Raw genomic sequence first — 27,468 nt, 5'->3', positions numbered from 1 at the left:
GGATTGTCATAGGACTGCAAAAAGCCCATCTCAGGCAGAGATCATCTTTGTGCTGAATCTTTACAGAAAGCATGGTACCACGAGACCTTTTCAACAGAAGGTCACCTATTTGTTTATTTATTTTGTGGAAGTCAGATAAAACCCTGTATTTCTCCTATCTATGTTCTTAGAAACAGCTTAATATTTTAACTATTATTTTCTAAATTTTGGAAATGTCAGTCTGAGATAGAAAGCTTTTTTCATTCTTCATAGCTGGTTTAGAAAAGCGATGAATGGTTCTATATAGCTTATTAGAAGATTCTGTTTCCAGTTTCTTAATAATGAGCAGTGCCATTAGCTATCTTTTTAGAGCAGCTTTCATAGCAGCATCTTTTTGGAATGAAGATTCCATATGAATTTTTGACTGATGTCAGTTGTCTAGGTTGGATATGTACAAGTTCAGTAACACAGATCATGATTATATAATGGATGTTATTAAACATTTACTCACAAAATTATTCCATTAAAATCAAATATTCTCAGTAGCTATATGTTTGTGTACTGGAGGAGCAAGACTAGGCCACAGTATAAGGCATCATTAAAGGACAATATTCCTTTTCTGTAGCCAGTGCCAGTGTAACCACAGCTATTGCTATGTGACATGATGAAAAAGAAAGAAACATAAAAAATAATAGAAAAAGGAAGAAGGAAAAAAAAAAGTAGACGCAATAAATGTATTTTTTCTGTCATTATAATCCATAAGTTATCTTCATTGTGTGCTGTTTTTATCCCTTTCTTTCCCTGGCTCTCTAAAGTGAGGCTCTATAGCTTAGAAATGGTAAGAAACCTGGAATTATAATCTATTTTCAGTGTTTGTGGTTGCATATATCTTTATATCAGTGTTTTTTTGAAAGTATTTGCCCTCTTTGAGACAAAACAGCTCAACTACTTCAGATATTAATATGGAGACATTTTAGGGTAAACCAAGATATTAGAAATACGCGACTTTCAACTATAACTTTGGAGTTCAGTTGTAAATACTTGAACTTGGCTAGGATGTTACCAAAGGTATTCTCTTAAGAATGCAAAGGGATGCTTTTAAAGAGTTGGACCAAACAAAGCAAACAAAAGTTATTTTGTGTGTAATCAAAATAATTAGATCTCCAGTTGGTGATATTGCTGTTTTTGCTTGTTTATTATCAGATATTTCACATCCCTGGCTAGGAGAATATAAACAATGTGTTATTTCCTTGGAGTTCTTCCCAGATTCCATCAAAGATTCCTGCTTCAACGGATCTTACAGGTGTACAGGAGTAACGTTCCATGAAACAGAGGATGTCCTTCTCTTTAAAGTCTCTCCCAAGCCTCTCCACCCTGCCACTCAGTATTATCTGGTTCTGGGGAGGGCTTCCTCAACATATGATAAATACAAACACTGAGTGAAATGATGAGCAGTACATTCAGGGAGATTAACTTCAGAGGAGCATTCAAAAAATGCATGAAGGATTCAAAGGAGAGACTGGAAGCCTGTTTAAAAACCACAAGTTCTGTAGAATTAACAGCTTCCTCTGGGGTTGTATGCCACATTGTATGCAGATACCAGGTAGGGATTTCCGTCACATCTTTTCAAACAATTATATATACTTGTAGCTCATGGAGCAAAATGGCAAACTGAATTAAGGCCCAGCACATTTTGAGCATTAAGAAAGAAAAAAAAATAAATGATGGCATCTAGTCTCTTGATAAGAAGTTTTACGGGAGAAAGCTTTTTTTTTTTTTTTTTTTTTTTTTTTTCCCCCCTCCCCACTCTTTACAGAAGCAAGATAGCAGTGCTCAAAGTTTACAAACATCCCAGAATACTGGCTGTCCACCTGGTCTTTCAAGGTCAAGTTTTCAGTGAGCACCTGTGAAAGAGATAAACTTTCCTAATGAAGCTCTCTGGGAGCAGAGAGAGATTAATTCTAAAAGCTAAAAAGCAGCTTCTGCCCGCAGTCTCCACCAAGAATGTCAACCTACCTATATTCAAATACAATGAATCATTCTTTTTTGCCTGTTTATTATTAAATAAGTGTTATTCGTATAAAGGATGTTCAGGGTTGGTTGGTTTGCTTGTTTTTGTCAGAGGAGATACAATTATCTTACTGATTTTTTTATTTTTATTTCTAATGGAATGATATTTCAGTGCAGGTATATGATATCATCAACAGTGTCTAGCTAACAGAGAAGCATATGAAGGTAAAATGTCAGATTTTAAATTTAGAAGAAGAAAAGATCATAACAAAGCACAGTGAGAAGTGAATTTTGCTCACTTCTCAATCTCCAAATTGCGAAGGAACTCCTGTGCAATACATTCACACAGAATATGGAGACCAAACTCTCTGGTCATATGAACATCTTAGTTCAATCCAAGTATCCTTTAATTTTAGAGCTATTTAACCTCTTAAATTTTATCATTTTTGTAATAGATCTTCCATTTCTCATTGTATCTGGAGAATGGAATGAAATCCTATGGTTTCTGAAATCTCATTAAATGTTATGTCAAACTAGGTGGAAAGAATCCTATGCTTCTTAACGAGATTGTGCGAAGCAGTAAGGCATCTTGCTCTCGTGCTCTTGCCTACAGTGTGTTGCGAAGAGCACCACCTTGTGCACAGACAGCAAAAAGCATGTAGTGTTAGCAATAGTAAGAAGTGACTGCTGAGGAACTTTGTTTCATTGAGATGAATCTACATGAGCTCATTGCAAAAGAGCATGAGAAACAAAAACATGTTTTTGTCACCCATCCTTTGCACGCATTTTGCATAAGCCAGGTAAGATGTTCAAACGTGCTCGTTTCCTGATTCTTAATGTTGTTTTGCATAGTTATTTGAATTTAAAGCAGATACTTTTGCAATGCAATTTGGAATCAGTATATGACAAATCAGTATCATTCAAGCTGTTGCCATAATTAATCTTTGAATATACTATTCAATATACTATTCAATATATTTGAATATACTATTCAATATATTCAATATAAGTATATATTCAATATACAATTCCTTGTTTCATGAAAGAGGTAATTAGGAAAAGACACAAATCTGAACGATGATGAAAAAGCTTTGGGTAATTTCTCAATGAATAAGAAAGGAAGCTCACCAGAGAACAGATGAAAAACATGTAAAAGGAGGTAGTTTAGGCAAATTCAAAGGCAGTTCGCACCTTTCATAAGTGCGGATGAGCTGTCCATGCTCTTCCTCAGAAGCCCCTCAACCCCTATAGGAAAGAAAGACTACACGGGTCATTCTATGCATATCCTTTGTACTAGACCAGCTGGATCTTTTTTCTCCCTTGAAATTGCTCATGTTCAGAAAGATACAAATCATTTCTTGAGTTGATGGGGGGTTTTTTGTTTGTTTTTTGTTTTCCCCAGTACATTGAAATGCTGTAGAGGTCCTAATGTTTCTTAACTGCCCAGAAACACACTAGTAAGCAAATCTTTTATATGTAGAAACTGTATGGTTAATATTTGTTCACGTATAAAATCAATCAGTTATACAATCTGATAAAGATACTATTTTAAATAACTTGGCACATAATCTACAGTGCTTCCAAAGAGATGATGTGTTAATCAAGATTTCATTTTTCCCAGAGAATGTAATTAGTCTCACATTCAACAAACACAAGATGTAGAGAATGGCAACTATAAATAGAGTTTACATTGACTTCAATGTTGTATAGTACAAGTCTACCTGGTAGTTTTATGATATTCCTAGCTCATAAATACTGACATATTCAATTCCTGGATAAGACATTTAAAACTATTGTTTAAACATCGCTTTCCAGATTGCTTATCAGATAACTTCTAGTTCAAATCATACTGGCGCTGATAACCTTTGGCCTGTTTAGGAACAGTAAAGCACCTGACTGTTGATATATTAGTTGAAGATCCACAAACCACAGTTTGAAATTCTTTATCAAAAAAGAAATTGTTATACATATAGGAAAGCCTACTTAACTCAGATTTTCCAATCCAGATGAATGATTAAAGTTCATGTTGGTTTAAAATGAATGCTAATTTCCATGCAAGTAAAATACAATACTTGAATAAATCCAAGTATCGTTGAAGAGTTTTGTACCAAGGTGAGGTAAAGGAAGTAATATTGAAGTTGAATGTAGTCTAGACTAATGTTATATATTTTTAGGAGGTAAATGGTCCCAGTGTCTTTTTGGAAGTTTCTACAGAGTTCTTGCTGAATTCAATTGTGTCAAATTCAAAATGCAATCCAAATACTGGAGTTGGTTTCTATAGCAGGACTTGTACTACCTCTGTCATTGGTTGCCTTTAAATTGAGACTTTCTAAAAATAAGTTCATATGTAGTTATTTAGCATCAGTAGCACTCACAGAGGAAGGAAATCATTTTGTTTTTGTTGAGACTACTTAAGCTATCTGTAAATGTTTTGATTATGAGAAACTCCTGAATCAACTGGAAGATGTTTGGTTTCATTGTAAACAAGATTGTGTTCATTTAATTTGGTACATGCACAGTGATTTATGTGCCATTATTAGAATAATTGTCATTTGTACATTAGATGGAATATTCTTTTCTGGAAATACTTAACTAGTAAGCAGTCTCAGTAGTGGCTCTGCCTATAAAGATAGTAACTCAGCCATGAATATTTATATCACGTGTGTGGTTAACAGTGATGGAGGCAACTGTTCCACAGTTTTTTAGTCTGTCTGGAAGAGGAAAAGACTGTAAACATGAACACATGTGCTTGCAGTCATTTCATCATATTCATAAGTGATAAGGGAAGCATTTTTTTTAGTGAGGCAGTTAAGGAATTCAAAACTACTTCTGTGCTAAAGTGAGTCAGGACAGCTGCGTGAAAATGTTTCCGTGTTAATATGTCTTCCATATTAATGCCCTTTTACAGTTAGACAGAAGTATTAATACTTCTGTTAATAAATTAGTGAATTGCCAGGTTAGTTAGTATAGTTGAAAGGAATACAGGGTTTGTAGAAAGTAGTAATACTATTAATCAGTTATTAGTTTTATGTTAAAGAATCAAGCTCGTACTCACATGCTTGTTCACCTAGCTGAGTAGCAGTTGACCTCAAGCACAGTGTTACAGTGATAGGTATGTATGAAGTCTAACAAGGGCGGAGTAGTATGTGAGTGTGCTAAGCATGAGGAATCCTGCTTCGTGACTAGCTAAAAGGCTGTCAAAGGACAGAGCAAGCCAGGAAGACGTGCCATATGTTCCTTTTTCATCTGCTGCACTATGCAAATGACTATAAACAAATAGCTCCTATATTGTCATTGTAGTTGTAGCACGTGGGGTGTCCTTACTCCTTTTCCCTTTGCTGAAGAGTGATATGAATAGCATGCTAAGATAAATTTGCCTAATATGTGTGATTTCAGGGAAGTAGTTCTGTAATTTAGCTGCCTTTTTAATAAATCTACTCATTTGGTTTAAAAAGTGACTAAGAAAGCCTATATAAAGCACTCTTTTGTAAGTCAGTTTCTATGTGATGTAACAGCAACTCATCAGTCTATGAGCCACTGATTTTAGTTGAATGTTTTTGTACTGTGTATTGCCATTAAGGAGGAGAAACTGTGACATTTTTGCCTAGTGATGGTTCTGTGAGAATCAAAATCCAGTTTGCTCACTGCTCCAGTAACACATAAAGAAACTTAACAAGTTGAATGTACTTGCATACATTTCACCAGTGAAAATGTGACGTGATGTTTTAGCAAGGTGTAAATTATGGAAATCAGTGAGACATTGGCTTGACAGTGGGACATTTATTAGACAAAAGTAACAATGACCAGTACAGGATGTTATAGACATGATATCTTAGGAGAAAACATTCCATTCTGTTTACTAGTCAGTGTGTTCTAAAGAGTATTTTTTTTTCCCCACTTAATAGTTTACCAAGAGTATTTCTTCACCAAGCTCAGTATTTTTTTGTTTTTTGACTTTCTGATCTGAGCTCTTATCCATTGCAGATCTGTACTGGTTTGTGTACACATGTGAAATGCCAGACTCCCAAAGACATACATGAAGATAAAATTGTGGTTAGGTAGAGGGCTTTGGATTAGAGCTTTGAGGGAAAGTGATTTTCATTACTACTTTTAAATGAATTATTCTGTTATTGCCAAGTTAAAATGAGGTGTTGATCATGGGGTCTACCTTTAATGTGAAATTGCTCTAACAGGCATGAACTCGTTAATCAGTGCGGAAATTTGCTCCAAAATTCATCTTGTTTAAGCTGAAGCTGTATGATGGATTATGACGCCTTGTGGTCTTTCAAGTAGTGGTGATAAGGAATTAGTAGAAATATACAGCACTGAAGACTAACAAGCAGACTGTAACTATTTGCTTTGCTTTCATTAGGTAAAAAATGATTAAGAGGCAGCTGCTTTCTAATCACGAGAATTCTGAACTGCGATAGCAGAGCCCATCATGCCTGATAAGGTGCTTTTCAACAGGACATTTGCATCAAGGCAATGGTTCATGCATGACTTCAACACTATAAATAAAAAGAAAAAAGGGACCTGACAGTATCAGAATGCAGATATTTGTTGCAAAACCATGTCTATTTACCAAATAATAGTATTATATACTTTCATCTGAATGGAATCTACGTTTTGAGATTCAGAGTAATCTTCCAATATACAGGTGAGAGATATTTAGTTCTTTTTTTAAGCATATACTTTGTATGTGGTGCCTAAATTGGCCGTTAGCGCAGTTGTGTTACTTTGTACAGCTCAGTAATCTAAGCAAATGCAAACCTTACTTGTCTACTAATATTTCTTCCTTGTTTTCAAATCTGTTTCATGGAAAATGTATTCTAAATGCTTGTATTCAGCAAAAAGTGAAACTCAGCAGATTCTCTTGACTTTTCTATTGACAACTGAAAGCACTTTGCTTTTGTGCTAATTTAAAGAATTGAAGTAGCTATAAATGTAATATTTATCAGTTCATCTGGAATTTTGATTCAATGCCTCAAAGTTAATTTGGAAAGTAGGCTAATTAACAATTATTAAATTGAATTATACATATGATTCAGACTTGAGAAGGATAATTCTGCAATTGCTGATGCTGAAGTTGGAGTTTACCTTGACTAAGCATCATTGAAAATATAAACATATAGTAGTGTCAGTGGTGCTATTCAAATCTTTAACAAAAACAGTCTCTAGATAAGAATTCAACTTTTTAATTAAGGACAAAACACTTTGAAGACGTATTTCCAATAGATTACAGCATTTATGATGCAGCTCCCCTTAGGAAATTGGAGAGATTTAAGCTTCTAAGCCCGCAAGGCATGTCTGAAAATCTCAACTCTGAGCTGTAGAGGAGGCAGAGTCCTGTCTGGTGCCTCTGGCATGACCTGAGTGATACTTGCCTATCAGGGGAGATGGAAAGGAATTCAGGGGATTTGCACTGTTCTTGATACTGCAGTACTTTGTCCTAGGCTGAGCAAACAACCATCTGGTATTGGGATTTATAGCTGACTGTGCTGGGAACAATTTCAGATGGAATTTCTTTAACAGAAAAGGTATGCATGCTCTCTGGGAATGCTAAAATCTTTATAGGCAATTTATCAGTTTTGAGTTCAGTTATAAGTTTCTGGTAACAGTCTGACTTTTCTTCCTCTTAAAGGGAAAGCGCACAACTCCGCTGCTGCCGCTTGTTTCTATATGCCACAAAAGTAATGATTGATTTATATGGTGGGAAATATGTAAAATTCTACTGATGTTCCTGATCACCTTTTCTCAGTCTCTGGATAGAGCGTTCATATAAGCCAAGAAAGCATTCCTTTACATAATGCATGTTGTTCAAAAATATATTATGGTATGATATGAAAAAATTTAGGTAAGAGTGTCCTTCATCTTCTGTTTCTGGTTCACTTTAATTATTACTATTTTGGCAGTTCCTTTATATCATCCTCTTAATGGGTGGTTTCTTTCAGAACCTTCTGAATTCAAAGTCCTTCACCTATTTGATTTCATATTTGTCTTCATTTAATTATAAATATCACATGTGATGTAGTTGGGAAAAATGGAAGGACAGCAGAAGATGATATAAATATCATCAGTTTTTGTTTTTGTTTTTTTTTTTTAATGAACATCGATATTATCTGAGGAACTACAAAACACAGAGTGGCAAACTGATTGAAATTATTGTAAAACAGAATTAGTAGACATCTGGATAAATTAAAAAAAAAGAAAGAAAGAAAGAAAGAAAAGAGTCAACATGAACTGAACACTGAGAATGAAAACTGTGTGACAAATGTAGAGAGCATGAATATAAAATGTTTGGACTTGTAAAATGCTTTGTGCGAAGTACCTTACTGAAAGCTCTTGAAGAAGCTAAACTATCTGACGGTGGGAAGATCATGGTATAGCAACTGATCAAGAGATCCAAGTAAATGATCAGTTTTTACAAATAATGAAGAAAATACTCAATGAGGTCCCCCTGGATCTACAGAGACCCAAATGCAGCTGTACAAACTATTCACAAATGACCATGTAAAGGAAGTAAATACTGAGGCAGGAAAGCTTTCAAAACATAAAAATCTACACAGCAAAATCACAACTGTGGCAGATAGGAAGAAAAAGAAGAAAGTTTTAGCCAGTGCTGAGCAGCTAGAAAATAAAATCTCTGGAGGCTTCCTGAAGGGAAAATACAAAACAGAGAACTTAAAATTGTTGATAATCACAAAAGGGATTTGGGAGCTATTTGTACAGAAAATTCCATCATCTGTGACAAGAGGAGACAAATTGAATATTACAACTATTATCTTATGAGTAGAGAACAAACCAGGAAAATATGGTGATGCTGTTTCAGAAATCTCAAATAGGTGTATTTGTGGTCATTCATTTCAAAGACTAAAGGAGTACCATTAGAGAAAACACAGAGACGGTGAATGACAGTGATCAAAAACAAGTAATGGTTTCCATACAAGAGAAGTGGAATGAAACATGCCTTGTTTCAAAAGACATTATTAAAGGTAAGTATAGCATAAAATTAGTAGTACGGAGATGGTGATTCATTGTTTCTCAGAAGTGCAAAAGCTTATGTAGTAATTAAAACTAAAGATGGAGGAAACACTTTCTTTGCATGTTATTTAATTGAATTGCTGAACTCATTGCTGGAGGGAGCTTTGGGAAACCAAAAGCAGAGAGATTTTAAAAGGGATTACACAAACATTTGGGGAAAATGTCTGTTTTTTGTCACTAAATTCAGTGATCTAAAAAGCTTTAATAGCTGATCGTTAGGATTGCTTTTTACCACCCTGTTTCTTGCACTCTTTCTCAGAAAAGTTGTAACTGGTCACCGTAGAGAAAGCAGAAACAGATGGACCATTGGTCTGACCAGATCTTGTAGTCTTTTGGTGAAATTTTTCCTGTGAGGGTGTTCAGTGTCATGCTGAGACATCAGTTGAGCAACGTGAGAAGTTCAGTGTAAAAATAACACCCCTTTCAAAGTACTCTTTCTATTTTTATCTACCACCCCTCTCCACTGTGGCAAGCGTGCCAACAGCTAAAAATACACAGGTCCGTAAATAACATCAGGACCAATTATGTGTGGCAGTGATTCGCTTGTACCATAGTTGTACGCATCACTTCTGTTAATCCATCTTACTAGTTCATAATTCACACCTGCTCCTTCCAAGTACTCTGGTAACTGCATAGCAGTGCCAGAAATACTGAAATCCAGCAAAGTCCAGCTTTGTTAGATTAAAAGTAGAACTCTCAATTCTTCAAAGATGCCTCACTAAACACATTCTCTTATGAGTTCACATCTAATGAAAACTGAGACCAATTAAATGGTCTCCTGGTCATTAGTATAGAAGCTTTACAAAGAGCGAAAGCCGGTTTTGAAATGAATTCCAAGCCTTACAAATTGAAACTACCCTTTATTTTCTCCTTGCAGTAAGTTAGTAGGCAGGAGGAGTAAACTTTGCAGACACATCTGCCAGTGCAAACATACTTACTGCATTTATTTGTATGGCTGCCTTTGTTTTGAAATAACTAATTTATTTTCAGAATGTATCCGTGGGGTAAACCTATGATAGCTGTGACTATCCCACAGGCATCATGTATTTGTGATAATTCAGCTTTTGTTATAACACTGAAAAGAGGCAGCGTATGTGAGAAATCATTTCATTCCTTCAGTTCCAAGGGTTGAGGAACTTTGGATATCAGGAGACACAAATGATGTTTTTTTTTTTCTCTTCTAAAACAACTGTTGGTAAGAAAGCTAAAAAGCCATTAGGTGGTGCCATGAATTGATACAGAAAGAGAGTCACTTTCTACCTTGTACATTCATATTTGCAAGATAACCAAGAGCATGGGTGTACTTATTTAGCTGAGAAAGCTGTCAACAACAGTCTACTGGTTTGTGACCAGCTTCATACTGGTGAGAGTGCACTGTGCAGAAATACATCAGCTCACAAAATCAGATAGAAAAAGTGCATAAAGTGAGTATATTTTTTTACATTTGTTAAAATTAGACTTGAGTTATTTAGACTGAATAAATTAAACAACTACTTTCCATGTAAAATCATAACCACCTCCCAGGGCTTTTATTTATCATTACAGAGTTTAGAAGGGAAAAAAAAAAAATCTCATAGGATCCCTGTGTTGTTCTGCTATGAAAGAGCTGTTCACTGCATTACTGTTACAAAAGTATTATTTCATTGCCATTCTGTATACACCTCATGCTTAAAGAACTGCAAATTTCATTTGCTGTCAAGTTTTGTTTCATTTTATGAAAAGTGAACTTGAGTTTAAACTATTATAATATGGAATAACCTGTCCTGTGTTGAAAATGCTAATAAACAAACAGAACTTGTATCTGATATTAAATCATATTTCTGAGGCTTTTTAACTAAATAATTTATATATATTCTGTTTGTCTGATTAAAACTTAACACGAGCCTGTAAAAGTAACGTGCGTGTTAAAGATCTCTAAATTTCCATCACAGTGAACAGAAAGCTACTGATGTCTTCTGATCATGATTTCTGAGCAGTGGCAGGTGGGAAGAGATTGCCAGAAAATCCTGCGACCGAAAGATCCAGCCAGAGTCATGGCCAAATATTAAATCACATAATCCATACGAGTAGTAAACATTTGTTGGCTCAGTTATCACTGCCAAAGTGATGGCTAAGAAGGGGGGAAAAAAGAGATCATTCATTTTCTAAGGACTCTCTGGGAATGTGATCTGAAATATTTGGTATAGATGAATGAATTGCTTTTCTTTGCTTGCTTTTTTCTAAACACATAGTATTTCTTCTGCATTATCCTAACACTAAGAATAACTTTATCATCCTTTCTGCACAATTAATATGAACTTACTCTATAACCCTTTATTTTATGGTGTATTTGTATGCAGGTAAACTACAGACTTCCATCTGAAGGGAGAGGAGATAATTTATTCAGTGAAGACATTTATAATGCAGATCCTGGCAAACTACATTATCCTAAGGATGTAAAAGTAAGTCTTCTGTAATCATTCCATGGTTACTGAACGTACTTTAAAATGTATTATTTTAGCATCATTTATTTCATACATATTTGTCTTTTGTTTTTCTGTAACTTACTTTAACAATCACTGTTTTGAAAAGTGAACTGTACAGACAGGACTGTTCAATGGCATGTTTGCTGGAGCCTATTTTCTTTCAATTAAGACCTTCTAGTTATGCATCATTAGAGGATACATATTTTTATATCAAGTTCTGAATGATGAGTTGAAGTAAAAATCTGAATATTATGTTAATGGAGGTACGGACAGTGAGACAGATCAGGAATTAAAATATAAAATCAAGTAACTTCAGTGTAAACATTTAAATCATAGTCATCAATGAGGAAAGCACCTGTGTCAGAGTTTCCACTTCAAATCTATTCTTATCACTGCTGCCAGAAGTACTGATAAGATGTCATGAGTTAAAATAGAAAGGCAAGAGAGGATATCTTTACACCTACCTCTTTCCCTACAAAAACACCGTTGTTAAAATAACTAGTACAGCGTGCCAGTCGTGATCATCCTAAAATTGCAGAATTGCAATTTGTGGGAGGGGAAAAAAAAAGATTTTTTTAATCAAGAATCTTTAAGTATATTTCACCGTATTCTGAAACTAAAGAATTAGGAGCTAAGGCTATGAAGTCAGCCTGAAAATCTTTCTATTTTTTTTCTTAGTATCGGAAATGAAATAAAATTCCCCACACTTGCAACTTACTGTCAGACAAAAATCCTAGATTTAGGCCTGGTATCTGACTTGTAGCAAATATTATTTTGAATTCCCCTATACCACGTAAGGAAAGTGTCATTAGTTAACTCATAGCTTCTTCTGTAAAATTTTGTATTCACAATTCAGTGAGGAAACTGAGCTAGAATCAGTTATCATGGCTTTTCCACAAATTCTTAAACTTTATAAAAAGTGTGCTAACAAGTCATCTCGAGCTGAATGAGCTGTACCCTGGCTGAGAAAATGTCTTCATTGTCAGCTTTCTCAGACTGTATAGAGAAGGTAAGAAATAAAGCTAAAGTATCAAAATGATTGTCTTTTAAATTCTGGTGCTGGATACCCAACCAGTATTTGAGAAAGAACCACACGTGAAAAATATGTTTTAATTGGACTGTAAAGGAGACATTCCAAACCATCATTTACAAGGCTTGAAAGGCTTAGTGGATATCTGAAATAACTAGGTCAGTTCTTCTTTTAAATTTATCCATATAACTATATATGTATTAAATTTCAGGTTCTACGAATGAAGCATTGAGATGCAATGTTTCCAATCAAATTCACATTTACATATTTCAAGTTTATTACAAATCTAATATCTCCTTATTTTGTCACAGTAACTGAAGTCAATGACAGGACAGCCTGGGAAGTCAAAGGTAAGGATAAGGTAAATTTGATGTTATAGAACAATTCTGACACTACTGAGTCCATGGTAAAACACAGTGATTTCAATAAGAAATCAGAAATCAGGAGTGACAATCCTAGAAGATCATGCAAATACTCATTTTGAGGATGATCATCTCATATGCATTTGCTTTGTACAAGGTTCCAAGATTCCTACTCATAGTGGCTGCTGCTATAATCTCAGTGTAGAAAAAAATGTGACATTATACATGAGGAATGTCATGAAAAACACCACAATAATGATAATTAATGTTTCTAAAATAATTACTATACTGAATCAAATAGTAAACAAATAGAAAAATTAGTTAGTTTAGGGAATATACTTCAATAGAATAGCCAGAAGCTGTCAGGAGTTGCTCAGTGCAATGATGTGAAGCTTCTGTGTCTCTTTCCCCACATCCAGCCAGTTGCAAGGCTTAGCATACCTTTCCAACAGATGTATGTGCCCATGTGAACATATTTATAAGCATGTATGCATAAATGCATAAAAACAAATATATGTAGGTGTATGGGAACTGCTGAATCACGGCCTGAATCTCTGATTGATCACCTGAGGCAAGCAATGAGTCAGCACAGGAGCACAGGTGAAGGCAATTCAGCTGTACTGCTGGAAGTGGTGGAGCCTGGCTGCACCTCTCCTTGACCCAGCTAAGAGCTGACCACCAGCAGGAAGGATCTCTTCTGGAGATCCCTCCAGCGAGCCCAGGGTATGGGTGAGTGTATCTATCATTTCTGTTCCCTGTTTTCGTGTAACAGCTACGTAGCCGAGCTCTCTGCTGTATCGTAACATCTGTATATTCATTAATTGTATAGTAGGCGTATATGCACATGCATATGTAGGTATATGTATAGCTGTGTACTCACAGGCCTACAGGGCAGGTTGTAGAGAAACACATGATATTCCTGCAAGTATGAACAACATTAATGGCATGATCTTGTTCACTACCTTCACTATGGCTTGTGGCTGTAGTGGATTCTTTATGTGTTATTTTGCAGTATTACTGGGAATTATTTTCTCTATGCCAACAAAGAGGCTAGACTCAATGAAATGATACAACTTTGTGCAGGAATCCCCAAAAACATCTCTTGCTGGGAAAACTCCAGATAGTGTTTGCAGTGTGAAGAAAGGGCATAAACTCTGTGGACAAACCATAGGCTGATACACGCTGATTGATAGGAATGACTTACAAGTCTGTAAGGGACACAAAAGAGAAGAACGCTAAAAAAAAAAGTGAGAAAGCATTTAGCTTGAAGAGGGAAACAAGTTGTGTAGGATCTCTCAGGTGTATTTTAGTCCTAGAGCAGGGGATACAGCATAGCAGAAAATTGAGACAAGAGGTGGGTACAAGCAGAATGACAGGTGAGAACATAGCCTAATTTGTTTGTGCTGAAGGGAATTAGGAAAAATGCAGTACAGTGGGAAAAGAGGAAGCTGCGTAAGTGGAGGAGTGAGACAATCGTGTTTGGATCTGTTGTTTCCTAGGTGACAAGATCAGAGAAGGGATTTAGAGCCGATTCATGTGATACATATATATATATATATATATATATAAATTAATAGCAATGCACCCCAAATTATTGGGATTAGAAGTGAGAGGACCAAAAGAAAACAGGAAGAGATCAAGGCTGCAGCTTTACTGACTGGAATTAGTCTTGCTTTCCTTTGTTTTCAGTGTTCTTATAAACCTGATAAACACTGTAAAATCTGTAGGTGACCAGTTCTCTAGGGTGGCAGTGTCTCTAACAAATGCTCATTTGTAGCAGGCAAGTCTGTTTGCCTCATATACAGGTACTAAAATGGCTGTGGTAAAAATATTTGAAATACTAGAGAATGTATTGAAATCAGTGAACCTCAAACATTTATGGAGGCTTTTATTAAGACTTTATTAAGACTTTATTTAGCAAAAATGCTCTAGACTGCAGTATATACTCCAGAGTAAATGTTCTTAAACATATACGCAAGTTCTATAATTTCAAATTAAAATAGTTATTCTGAACAGAAATCAGTATAAACGACACTTCCAGATCTAAATACCATTTGCCTTTGAGGCAGTTCTGATATGAAATAACATAATTTATGTTTTGGGCCCATATCTAGATGGGGTAATTTGAGGGTTTATATTTTGTGTGTCTTGTAATCTCAAAAGGTAGTGGTTTCAGAACCCATGAAGGAAACTTTTGATAAATCTTTTGTATATTTTCAGATATCTTGCTAAAAACCTTATCTTTTTCAGCCCAACCATTTACTCTATATGCTGTTAATTAAATGGTTTGCCTTGAAGTATCACTCATTGATCTGGGTGACTATATTTGGCATTTAGATTTCAGAAGAATAAGCATACCTTATTTGAATATTTCAAACAATTGATTTTGAGCCCCCTAAATGCCTCGTAGGGAAGATGGCTTCTCTTACTGGAATTGCAGTCTAAGCCCACACAGGTGTACTAGATGTGGGCTGTAATGATGAGACTACATTTCCTGACGCAGAATGTGGACGTACTGCCCAAACTAGAGAATTACTCCTTTACTTCAATCTGACTTAAAAGGAAACTTTTATTATCAATCAAAAAGAAACAAAATCTGTAGGGGGAATGGGTACCCAACTTTTGGTCTGCTTAATAGCCACTCAGACCTTTCGTGAGCACCAGAATGCAAGAAGCTGCAACTAGACGAAACTGTTAGTCAGATGAAGGTCCTTTTTCAAATCCTGATTGATTGCTTTGAAGAGCAGCATAGGCAAATTCCTTTCTAGCCTTTTTTCTTGATTTTATATTCAAAATTCAGCAATTCTTATGGAACTGATTGATTATGGTGTCAAATGCCTCTGCTCAAGGAAGCCTACATTTTGTTTAAACATCTAGGGTTTTTTGTTTTGGGGGGTTTTCTTTTGCAAAACAAATAATCCATCAATGACTTTTTTTTTTTCCCAAAAGAATTAGAGTACTTCCATTTCAAAGTGTCAGCTACTCCTGATCTTTCCTGTTGTCAACTATCCAATGAATTTCAGGTACCAGAAATAGGCTGTAACCTGTGTCATTTACAGTCTTGTTTTTTCACTGCAGTAGAATTTTGTTTAAAAATAAGAATTACTGTATTTTATATGTAAAGAAATGGTTTGTATCAAACATTTTACTTGTGCAAGTCAAGCTTGAACTCTTTTGTGCAGCAGTGTATTGATTGCATGTTTGGCCACTTGCAGAATCATTTTCCCTTGAATATTATAACTTTCTAAACATGGTAAACTGAAGCTATTTAGTCAAATTCAAACTCATCTAGAATGTGCCTGCCAGTTACACAGAGATCTGGAAGTCCTGCAGCTCTGGTCTTCTCCTGAGGACCCATCACAGTTCCTGATGGTTCCACCTGGATCCTGCATGCATCTTTAGCAGGGGACAATCAGTGCAGGCATTGCACAGTAACTCTCACTTCAACCCTATGCCTGCCTGCAGAAGAGATTCCACTGTAAGGTGCTGCTGGCCTGCAACCCTTAGAACCCCACAGAGATCTGCATGCAGGGGACCTTCATCAGCATGGATTATTTGTTAAGATGTTGTTCGTTGCTAATCAGAACACAGCCACAAAGAGCTTTAAAAAAAGGTTGCCATCGTTACCTTTGTTCCTCAGTTGGGATACTATAACACATGAAGATGCAAACTGGTTTGGGCCTTCATAATTCTCTTTTATAAAAAATAGGCTATTTTGGTCTATGGCCCAAAATACCTATGGTCAAAGAAATTAGAAACAGTAGAATAAGGAACTCCTGAAATGTGTATAAGGCTAGCTCAGCTTTTTATTTACAAAATACCTTGTTGCCATAACACAACTGATATCTACTATGTGAAAACATCTTTCCTGAAATTCCATAGTTGAAATTACTTTCTGTTGATGACCATCCACCTTCCAGCTTGCAACCTGGCTATTGTTCTGAAACATAGAAATGAGACAAAATATATGCTGAGCTCCCCCACATTGTTTCCAAGAGAAAATGACCATACTCTTCTGCTTCTGTGCTGAGAATGATTTAACTTTGTACTAGAAATAATAAATTAAAATCTTTGACCCTTTGATATAAAATTTCAGTACTAACAGATATTTCAAATGTTTTCTCTTTCAGATTTTATATTGAAGGTACTCAGTTCCTTTGGGAACAACTTATAAGTACTATTGAATTGTTAGTATTTCTAGTAGGGACTATTAGCTACACAGCATTTCTGAGACAACCATATAGTGGAAACCTATATAACAAAGAAATATTGATTCAGAAGGATCAACACAGTATCACCATTATACATTTTGAATGCAACTGCTACTTCTGCCACCTGGAGGAGCAGTGCTTTCAAATGAAGTACAAAAAGTTACCCAAAAGATAAACTTCTTTCCCTGCGTGTACATGGAACTTCTTACAGATCTTTATGTTATTTTAAAACTAACTCCTGATTTTTCAATGACTAATTACTAATCTTCTCAGGTTTTAATGTATGCAATTTTTCTATTAGAACTTAGTTATAATTTTGAAACTGTTTTTGAAGTTTCCAGATAGTTAACATTTGCAAGATGTTTTATGCAGACGGTAACAGAAAATGTAAAGAATTATCTTCTCACCTTAACTGCTTCTGGTCAGTACTACACACATGGTAGTAAAGAGATAGGACTGAAGTACAGTCTTACAGATTCTCTGATGTTTATTTTATCAGCTTCAATCACTAATTAAAACCATAAAATCTTATAAATAAATCCTGCATGTCAATTAGCTTAAGCAATTGTAGCTAAATATTTAATAATTATTAAGTAGTTTCTATACAGCTGCAGTGATGATTAATGAAATGGTGCACACTTCTAATTACATCCACACTGTCTTTGGTAACAATGTCCAAGTGTGCACTTGAACTCCTACTTCTATCGGTGTGCACTATGCAGCCACACCATAGAGGCCTTAGGGCCTGCAGCACATATAACTGCATTCACACCACACTTGTACCATCGTGTACTCGGGTGTGAAAGTTGCCACAGCCCTTTTGTGCTGCTACAGACCCTACTTGCATGCACACCATTCCCAGCCTCCTTCCTCCTGCCCATCTGCTGGTAATCTCCCACATGCCAGTAATGCCTTTGCCCATTAGTCACAGGAGGTCTCAGACTGACTTCTGCTCTGAAGTTACTCATGCTCTCTTGCTGTCCCTTTGCAGCGCAGTCCTCTAAGGAGGTATGAAGACCTTTTGTTTGTTTTGACCATACAGCTCTCCAGCTGGAATTATTGTTCCTCTGTTATGTATTGGAGAAGACATTTAGCAATTGACCCTTGCTGACACTTGTCATGCCTTTGAGGAAGTTATGGACGTCTGCCACATCCTGTCCCTGGCAGGAGCAGTAAAGGAGCCAATGAGTACAGAAAATCAGGGAACCAGGCAGGGAATGTGTACGGTCAGGAGAACTTCAGTGTTACTGTTGAGGCGTGCCAAAGCAACTTGTGTTGTTATTTCTAGGTCACAATAAAAGCAAAACTCTGTTTTTGCATTTTGCCTAATTACATTCACTTTTGGCTAGAGAAGAGATCAGTGTGAAGGCACTGCGTTTCCTGCCCTAAATACCAGCCTCTGTTACTGCAGAGCTCATCCACAGATTACAGAGCTGGGTGCCAGGTTCTCACCTCTGCTTGGTACCTTTGTATGCAAAATGGAAAGTGCTAGGGCGGACTTGGATGATGACTAAAGTAGCCTTTCTCATAGCAGGATGTGTTCCTGATCTGCCTGCTATTTACATTACCTAGCTGCAGCTTCTATCATAATTTGTGCACTGTGCAAGTCTGGAATTACTTGCATTTTAAGGCCATCATTGTCATGAATGTTGAAGTGACTCATCATTTTTTAAACATTTCAGTTGCTGTCAGTATAATGACTGTTTCTGAAATACTTCCTTCAAAAAGCTCAACTCAATTTCCTCTTTTTTATTTCTCCCTAAACTTTTTTTCAGGTTTCTGACATTTTATTACTAACGTGCAGAAGTACTGTTAGTTCCACCAGCTTTTATCCAGGAAACTGAGCATAAATTTACACAGGTCTAGCCCTGTCATCCCAGAGAACTACTGTAAGTATCAAGCTATGGAGACTCTGTATGCGTGTTTACACACAAGTGTCTATGTGCCTCTGTCCATGTACCAGTCTTGCTCTTGCTCTGATCATGTCCCTTCTTCTCCCCTTTCCTCTTTGAGCTCCAAATTCACTTATGTATTTCTTTTCCACATAAACTGGAAAGAGTTTCAACAGTTCCCACGCCATTCCAGCATGGGAATGAGGAAGTCATTTTAATAAAAAGTTATTTTTATTGGAAAAAAAAAAAAAGAAAAAAAAAGTATAGCATTAGTTACTAATTTTTGGGTGATGAAGTCGAGACAATAAGAAAATTGAGATTTTTTTTTTCTGGTGGACTTTCAGAGCTCCTTGAGAACAAGCTTAATGACATAGATCATTAGCAGTGGGGTTGGACTAGATGATCTTCAGAGGTCCCTTTTCAACCTCTATGATTCTGTAATTTTATGATTCTGTGATCTCATATTTCTGCCACTCTATCCATCATTTTCTCAAAAGACCACCAATTGTCAAGTCTAAAGAGTTGTAGTCCAACCAACCACTGTAGTTTGAGTTACAGATAAAGTATAGGAAATCTTGTACAAAAAAAAAATGAGAGGTGTATGTGGGAGCAAAAGTTAGCAGTAAGTCTGCCACAGAAAAAGGAAAAAATATATATGCCATAAGATCTTACTAATGAGGGTTAGAAATACAGCCAAAAGACACAATAATAAATATAAAAACTGAACAATGCACTGCACAGAAACAGCTAACATAATTCAGATGTCTCCATTCCCCCTTCAGAAAAAGAGGACTTTTCACTATCAGATAAAGAAATGACCCAAACACATTCTCTGCATCCAACAGCTTCAGCAGTGCTTTGAAATTCCTCAGTCTTTGATGAACAGGCCTACATATTTAGATAAGTGTAGCGTTTTTCCAGAGGGGCATGAAAGAATTCAAAACAAATACAGCCTTTGCATGACTATGCAGTTGCACAGAATTCTCAAAAGGAAACTGCTTGCAGGATCAGGGCCTTTCCAGCAATGTGAAATTTAAGATGTTAGTAGGGGTTGAAAGAGAAGAGATGACATTTCTGTTGAGGGGATTCATACGCACATGATGCAGGAGAAGGAGTTACAGAATTTTAGCTGCTGACATACCCAGGCTCAGATCTGTGGTTTGGGCACAAAAACAGGGCTATTGCTTCTAGGGCTTTGGTGGAGGGATGTGAAAACTGAACAGTAGCATCTAAGACATGACTCATAGGGCATGGTGCAAAACGGTGCATAGGGCAGGAGTCTGAGATGTTGCAGTGAGCTAGCCCTGCATCTGCAAAGTAACAAAGTTACTTACATGGTCCTTTCTCCAATTTCTTGAGATCTTTTAACAGTGAAGACAACAGAATTAAAGAGTGTGGCATTAAAGCTATTTTTACTGATGTTGTTTTCTTACACAGCTTGCAAGCTTACAATATACCTGAACAGTACTAGATCTTATGCACAGAGCATGATGTAAGAAGTTTGTTTTGGGTTGCTTCTTCACTGTGCAGCCTAGCTTCTTTCAGAGCTGCCTTTGCATGTCTACCTGTAGACGTGAGCTCGTATTTGACTATCTGAATGGTCCTATTTAGAAGGTATACATCACAGCACATCCAAGACATCCCTAGCTTACCACAGCTCATCCATCAGCTCTTGAGTCAGTCTACTGCTCTGAGTTTTAAGGCAAAGTGTCACTGTTTTCCTTAAAAATATGGTGGTGACTGCATTTAGTAGGGCAACCTGTCTGTTTCTGACCCCTGGGTCCTCAACAGTATTTGTAACTCTTTCAGGCTCTCTGTACTACAGTTTTTATTCAAAGAGATTTTGCATTGAATTTCTAATTGTTATAACAAATCCTGAATAGCAGCAGTCCTACTTTTGGTTTCTATGTAGTCATCTGCAACCATCTCCTCTGACTGATGATTCCGTTGGAGCTGCGCCTATCTCCACACATTAATCTCATGCATTGTGAGTCTTCTTGACAGATTACATGGCCAAGCTTCCAGAAAAGTATCTGAGAACAATCCAAATGTATTATACCTGCACCTCCATCTTCATCAACTTTGTAATTTAACAAGAAATAAAATATACTTGACAAATTCTTTTTCTATAAAGTCACATCAGCTGCTACTGCTGTACTCCCATCTCATAACTTGTTATGTCCTGTATCAGCATTTGTTGTTGGTTTTATTCATGACAGATAAATTAGTTGTTATCTGTGTCTTCAGCTGTCCAAATTGAATACTTAAGGTCAGTTTTCAGGACTTACAGAATTCCTGCAGTAATTAGAGCTTTATTAGAAATGTATATGATTTCATACTTTGTGGAAGACCATATGCAGTCTCTAATACTCTCAAATTAAAGTTCTTTATGACTCACCTACTTTAGAATGTTTCTCTTTATGTTGTTTGGTGCCCATACTAATAATGACAAGGAAGGTACTCAGTCATTTTGATATGCTGAAGTCCATCATACATTTTTTCAATGATCGGATAAAACTCTTATCTGTATCTATTTAGATATATTGGCCTACAATACTGGTAAAATTTAGAAAACTAGAGTTATTCCTAAAATTACCAAGCACACTTTTTCTCATCCATTTTTTCTATGCTTTATAACTGTTCTTACAATGATTGCTTTATTTCCTACTTTAATATCTTTACTTCCGACTGCCGTGTTTGCTTCCCCACAAAACTAGAAATGCATTTTGCTGAATGTCTTTTTTCATGACAACATCCTGGCTTAAATCATTCAACTTCATTTTTACTCCCACTGCTTTGACACATTTCTATCTAGTTTTTCTTCTCACTCAGTCATTCATTTTCTGCAGCTTTGAGAGAAACAAGCCAAAATACAAGCCTTATGAACAAGACACCGCCACTGTCCACTTGTGTGTTATCTACATGCTCAGGTGAACTCCTTCAGGCTTGTAATTACCTTATCTTTACCAAAATAAATTCTGAAGTTGTACATTTCTCCAATAGGACTTTTTTTTTTTCTTTTTCTTTTTGTCAGAAAATCATGAACTATGATTTTTAAGAGCTCTAGTAATCTTTTACTGTTTAGCTCCAAGTTATATGTCTGAAGTTCCTCATCATAACAATGTAATTTTCCTTGCCAAAATTACTAGTGAGTGTTGAAAAATGATCTTTAGTCCTACTGACATGCAAGTAGCGCTCACTATAAAACTCCTCTGAGGCTTATTCCTTAATATACTGATCCATGTGAATTTACTTTTCTATAGGTATGGTAAGTTTAAAACTGTATTCAGTACTCCATTTCTTTGTATGTTACTCAGTTCCTGGTGAGCCAAAGTCTGTGAGGACAAGGTCCTTGAACTGATGGAACCTGACCTTTTAACTCAGTTAGTGACCTTTCACCATCCCCAAAGATATTTCACAGTCCTTCAGATCTCTGGAAATGGAGAAGGAATTGAGACATAACCTGGCATATTTTTGCCTTTTAAATCATGAGCCCACACAAAAACAAAATCAAACAACAACAACAAGAAAAACACGTCTTTTTCTTTTGCATCTGCCTTTAAGGATGGGAAGATACATTGGATGCCCAGCCTTTCTTCTGGTGTCACTTAGATGAAATATTTGGAAAAAAAAACAAAAAAAACCAAAAACACACAAAAAAACTGCTTGCCAGATACAATGAGAATTTGGTGAAAACCTGGCACTATGTCTACCTATGTCTAACAGGGCACTATGATTGGGCAAATCATTATTTAGACTGATATGAAAATAATACATTGTTAATTATTAAATTAAAATCAATTAAAAGAAGCAAAACTGAACATTTTCACAAAGCAACCTACACAAACTGAAATCTGATCAAATTTCCTGTTCTCAATTCACAAAACAAACAAAAACACATAAGAATCATAACTGCAGCAATCTGCAGTCTATGCCTGATCTGATGCCCACAAGACAGTACAGTTTGTAAATTGTGAGCAAATGTTACAGTCCTGTTACAGTCCCATGGAAATTTCTCTCACTGACATCAGTGTTTTTTGAAGTCACAGGAAAGCACCTGCAGATGTGCTCTGGAGGGGCCTTGGCACAGCACCTCTCAGGGTGCCCACCTGGGGCCCTGTGGTGGCAGCAGCAGTGAGTGGAGTGCTTCACCTTCTCGCACTAGTCTTTCCAAACCATTCTCTGTGTTAGCCAGCAGCACTACACGGAGAACTGAAGACAGCTTGCCTTCAGCCTCATTATGGATGTCTGAACAATATTCTTGAAGTTTATCGTAGAATATCCTGAGTTGAAAGGAACCTACAAGGATCACTGAGTCCAACTCCTGGCTCCACAAAGGACCACCCCAACATTCAAACTCAGTATCTGAGAGCACTGTCCAAACGCTCATCAAACTCTGGAGCTTGGGGCTGTGTGCGATGCCCTGGGGAGCCTGTTCCATGCCCACAGGCCTTTGGTGAAGAACCTCTTCTGAAAACCCAGCTTGACCCACCCCAGACACAGCTTCATGCTCAGCACTGCTCTGCTGCTCCCTGTGAGGAGCTGAAGCCGCCATGAAGCCTCCCCTCAGGAGGGGCTGGGCTGAACACACCAATGGGCTGCAGCCGCTCCTCACATATCTTCCCCATCTTCATAGCCATCAGTTGGACACTAATACTTTTATGTCTTTCTTACATCATAGTACCCAGAACTGCACCCAGTGCTGGAGGTGAGGCTGCACAGAGCAGAGCAGCATGGGACAACCCCTCCCCTCACCCGCTGGCAGTGGTGGGCCTGGTGCACCCCAGGGTACAGTTGGCCCTATGGCTGCAAAGGCACACTGCTGGCTCATGTCAGCTTCCATCTACCAGAATGACCAGTTCCAGTCTCATATGCCCCAGTCTGCCAGGATAGGCCCATCCCAGGTGCAGAGTTTGGCGCTGGTTCTTGTTAAACTTCTTAGGGCTGTTGACTAACTAGTCCTCCCTCTTCAAGGACTCCCTGCCCTCAAGAGAAGACATTGTATGTAGCATACTCAATATGTGCTCTTAAATAGGCTCTAATGCAGAGGTAGCGCCCAAAATGCACTGTTTGTGCTCACTACCAGTCCTGCTGTGCCCTTCACAGGGCAGTCTGTCAGACATGCTGGGGTGCTGGCAGCAGCAGCAGCAGAACCAGAGACTCAACAGCTTCTGTTTGTTATTACAATGGTGACAGCCTATCCCTGCCGGTGGAGGTGCAACAGCCGCTAAGCCAGCAGCTGTTTAACTCTCGGTTTTCAGTTATATTGGAGAGGGGAAAAAGGAAAAAAAAATGACGATAACAATAAAAACCTTTCGGGAAGCCGGGTCTGGGCGTTCCGCGGCGCCCTGACACGGGGTCACGGTGCAATGAGGACAGGCAGAGGTAGAAGCGCTCCCAACGAGCGCTCTCAGCGGCGCTTTCCCATCCGCCCACACATAACGCACACGCGGCGCCCACCTCCGAGCCGGGCCAGGCGCCTCCCGCCCGCGCCGGCTGAGCGCGATCCCGGCGGAGCGCTGCGGGGGGCGCGGCAGGACCGTACGGGTGCCGCCAAGCTCGCGCGGAGCCGAACCTCGTGGTGCTACTCGCCCCCATCCCGCCGCCCGCTCGGCGCTGCTGGCCCTTTAAATGATGGCCGGCGGCCCGTGCCGCCGCTGGCTGGGAGACCCCGCGCCTCCAGTGAGAGGTGAAACCAAGATGGCGGCCGCGCAGTGACTGAGCCAGAGACGGAGGGAGCAGGGCTGGACGGGCCGCGCCGCGCCGCGTCGCTGCCGTTCGCCCCCCCGGCGGGGCCGGGCCAAGCCGAGCGCCTCTCTGCCGCCGGGTGTCGAGAGCGCAGCCACGCCGCGGGGCGCGCTGAAGAGCCGGGACTGAGCCGACGCAGCTGCACCGGGAGGAGGAAGAGGAGGAGGAGGAGAAGGAGGAAGAAGAACATGGCGGCCGTGTCGGGCTGGGAGTGAAGCCGCCGCCTGCGACCGGAGCCCATGGGGGAGCCGGGGCGCTGAGCCCGCCCGCCCGCCTCATCCCGCCCCGGGCCAGCGGCGCCCGCCGGTCCCGGCTCCGCGGGAAGGAGGGCGGCTCCGCGGGGCCCCGCGCTGACGGACGCGAGCGAGGGGCTCCGGGCCTGGGCGGCCGCCGCACAAAGAGCCGCGCTTGGGCCGGGCCGGGCGGACCTGTTCCCGCCCGCCTCAGTCCGGCCTCGGCGCTTCCCGCTCGGGCCCCGGGCCGCCCGCCGCTTCCGCCGCCCCGGATCCGCGCCTTCTCCGCGTTCCGTCCCTCGCCGCCTCTCCCCGCGGTGCCCTGCCCGCCTTTTGTCGGCTGGACCCGGAGCAGCGCCTCTCCCCGCCGTTTCCCCGTGCCTCGGCCCTCCTCTTCCGCGGCCATGAGGATCTCGTCGGAGCGCTGAGCGGCGGGACGAAGAGCTCTCCCGGCGCGGCCGCGTGGGGCTGCCGCCCTCCTTCCCGCCGCCCCGCGAGGGGGCCCGGCTCCCGGCCTCCCGCACGCTCCCTCGGCTTTCGCGAAGCGGCGCGGTGGCCGCGGTGCCTGCAGCACGATGACTGACACCCGGCGCAGGGTGAAGGTTTACACGCTGAACGAGGACCGGCAGTGGGACGACCGAGGCACGGGGCATGTGTCCTCCTGCTACGTGGAGCGGCTGAAGGGCATGTCCCTGCTAGTCAGGGCGGAGAGCGATGGTGAGTGCGCGCCGAGCTCTGCGGCCTCGTGCTGCCCTGGAAAGCCCAGGGCTTAGCTTTGTGCGCCTTTTTGTTTCGCAGCGTAATTCAAACGTGGTAACTACAAGCGAGCTTCAGGCGTTTTTCTCTCTTCTTACTCCGCGTGGGGGAAACGGGAGGCTGCCATCGAGTGCGGGCGTAGTAGGCGCTGGATTCACGGGGAATACGCAGCGTTTCGTACCAACGCGGTCAGGTCTGGTTGTGAGCACTGTGCGGGTGTGGGTATCTCGTGATCCGTCTCCAGCCGCCCGGCATGCTCCCGCTTCAGAACTGATCGCTGTGATCTACCTGTCCTCAGGTGTTTCTGGAAATGACCCCTCTTGGAAGAAGCGCTCAGACTCAAATCGTGTTTCTTAGTCACCTGATGACCTCTTAAAGAATCTGTCTAATATCCATTTCTTTTCTCTCTTGCACTCTCTCCTTTCTTCTAAGAATTAAGGCATCCTACTATCTATCAACAGTTAGCAAAGTGCAGTTGTAGTAGAAAAGAATGGACAGAATAGCACAATTTTTTTTCTCATCATGAAATAGTATCTCAGTTCTTAACCGACTCTAGATCTCACTGTAAGTAGAATGATGCATTATCCATTTCCCTCACTTTTTGTGACAAAATTTACTGCAGGCTAAGTAGTAGTGTCTACAATAGATGCATTTGAACTACTGTTGATTGTTGTTGGAGTGAGCACTATGGTCAGGTTTTAAATTACACGTTTTAGAATATCTGGCATGTAATTTTTGCTAGTAATGTCTGTCAGTGCATGCCTCGGTGCTCTAAGTGTACAGCTGTGTCCAGTGGATTGTGACCAGTAAAAGATGATCTTTCATTTTTCTTCCATGTTTTTTTTCTTCATTGTAGAAACTAGGATGAAAAGCACCTTGAGCATCACTGATTCTCACTGTTTGTGAAAGTTATGTACAGCAAACAGATCATAAGCTGATGTGGAGGAACAAACTTGAATCTGAGCAGGTTTTTGATGTTTGGTCTTCTGATTTAACCATGAATCTCAGGGTTTTGTAGTTTCTTAATTATACTTGAAAAATTAAATTGGTGCTTATTTTGGGGGGTTGGATGGAGCTAGGTGATATTTGAGGCCCCTTTCAACCAAACTATTCTGAGGTTTTATTCGTGTATTCTACAATGAAGAAGCTTCCTTCTTAGTCTGACCAGCTTTTCAGTGTAAGAAAAAACACAGAATGGAAAGAAACTTTGTTTAGTTTGAACATGAGGGAGGGAGGTGAGGAGATTATTACTGTACTTTCAGACAAACCTTGTGTTGCCATGTATTTTGTTGTGGATACAGCCCTTGCTGCTACTGCTGCACTCAGGAGCTCTGTTAGTGACGATTTAAAAACTGTCTTGTCTGTTACATGCTAATCAGTTTCCTAATTTACTTATTTTTGTTCCTCGTGGGAAAGAAAGTGAAAGGACCACGAGTTTCTTGTGAAGAAATAGTCCCTTCACGCTAAGATCTCTTGGCTTTGAGTGGTAAGACCGATTTGAGCCACAGTCGGGTTGTTGCTGCCAGTGAACAATCTATAAGATAGAAAGCATAACTTGGTGTAAAGGACCTCAAAGCAAATGCGAAGTCTTTGCTTTGTGCTGTGTAACTAAGGCACTTTAATCAGAACAGTGTGCTCACACATGGTAATTGCTCATAGTACACAGAAATACACCCAATAGCTTGCACACATCAGACCTGTCTCAGCACATGCTTCAAGAGTAGCAAATAACGTGCAGTGT

The 27,468-nt window shown here is 39.2% G+C and overlaps 1 protein-coding gene and 2 long non-coding RNA genes across 3 annotated transcripts in view; all 3 read left to right on the top strand.

Moving 5' to 3' along the window:
* The first annotated feature begins 7,258 nt into the window (after positions 1-7,258).
* On the top strand, positions 7,259-13,592 carry LOC128085994 (uncharacterized). The gene is made up of 4 exons (XR_008209192.1): positions 7,259-7,526; positions 11,370-11,471; positions 12,737-12,875; positions 13,408-13,592. It is a non-coding gene; the product is annotated as an uncharacterized LOC128085994 (long non-coding RNA).
* Positions 13,593-18,072: 4,480 nt separating this feature from the next.
* Positions 18,073-21,990, top strand: LOC128085995 (uncharacterized). The gene is made up of 2 exons (XR_008209193.1): positions 18,073-18,106; positions 18,874-21,990. It is a non-coding gene; the product is annotated as an uncharacterized LOC128085995 (long non-coding RNA).
* A 3,444-nt stretch (positions 21,991-25,434) lies between these two features.
* PPP4R3A (protein phosphatase 4 regulatory subunit 3A) overlaps positions 25,435-27,468 on the top strand; it is a 38,383-nt gene continuing 36,349 nt past the window's right edge. The window contains exon 1 of the mRNA XM_052694029.1: positions 25,435-25,688. Within this exon, the coding sequence (XP_052549989.1) occupies positions 25,547-25,688 (142 nt within the window). The 5' untranslated portion in view covers positions 25,435-25,546. The remainder of the gene's footprint in view (positions 25,689-27,468) is intronic.

Source organism: Tympanuchus pallidicinctus, unplaced genomic scaffold (assembly GCF_026119805.1).
Source record: "Tympanuchus pallidicinctus isolate F22 unplaced genomic scaffold, pur_lepc_1.0 scaffold3, whole genome shotgun sequence".
Classification (NCBI taxonomy): Eukaryota; Metazoa; Chordata; class Aves; order Galliformes; family Phasianidae; genus Tympanuchus; species Tympanuchus pallidicinctus.
The sequence above is the reverse complement of the archived record's forward strand: the minus strand, read 5'-3'. Positions and strand labels throughout refer to the sequence as shown.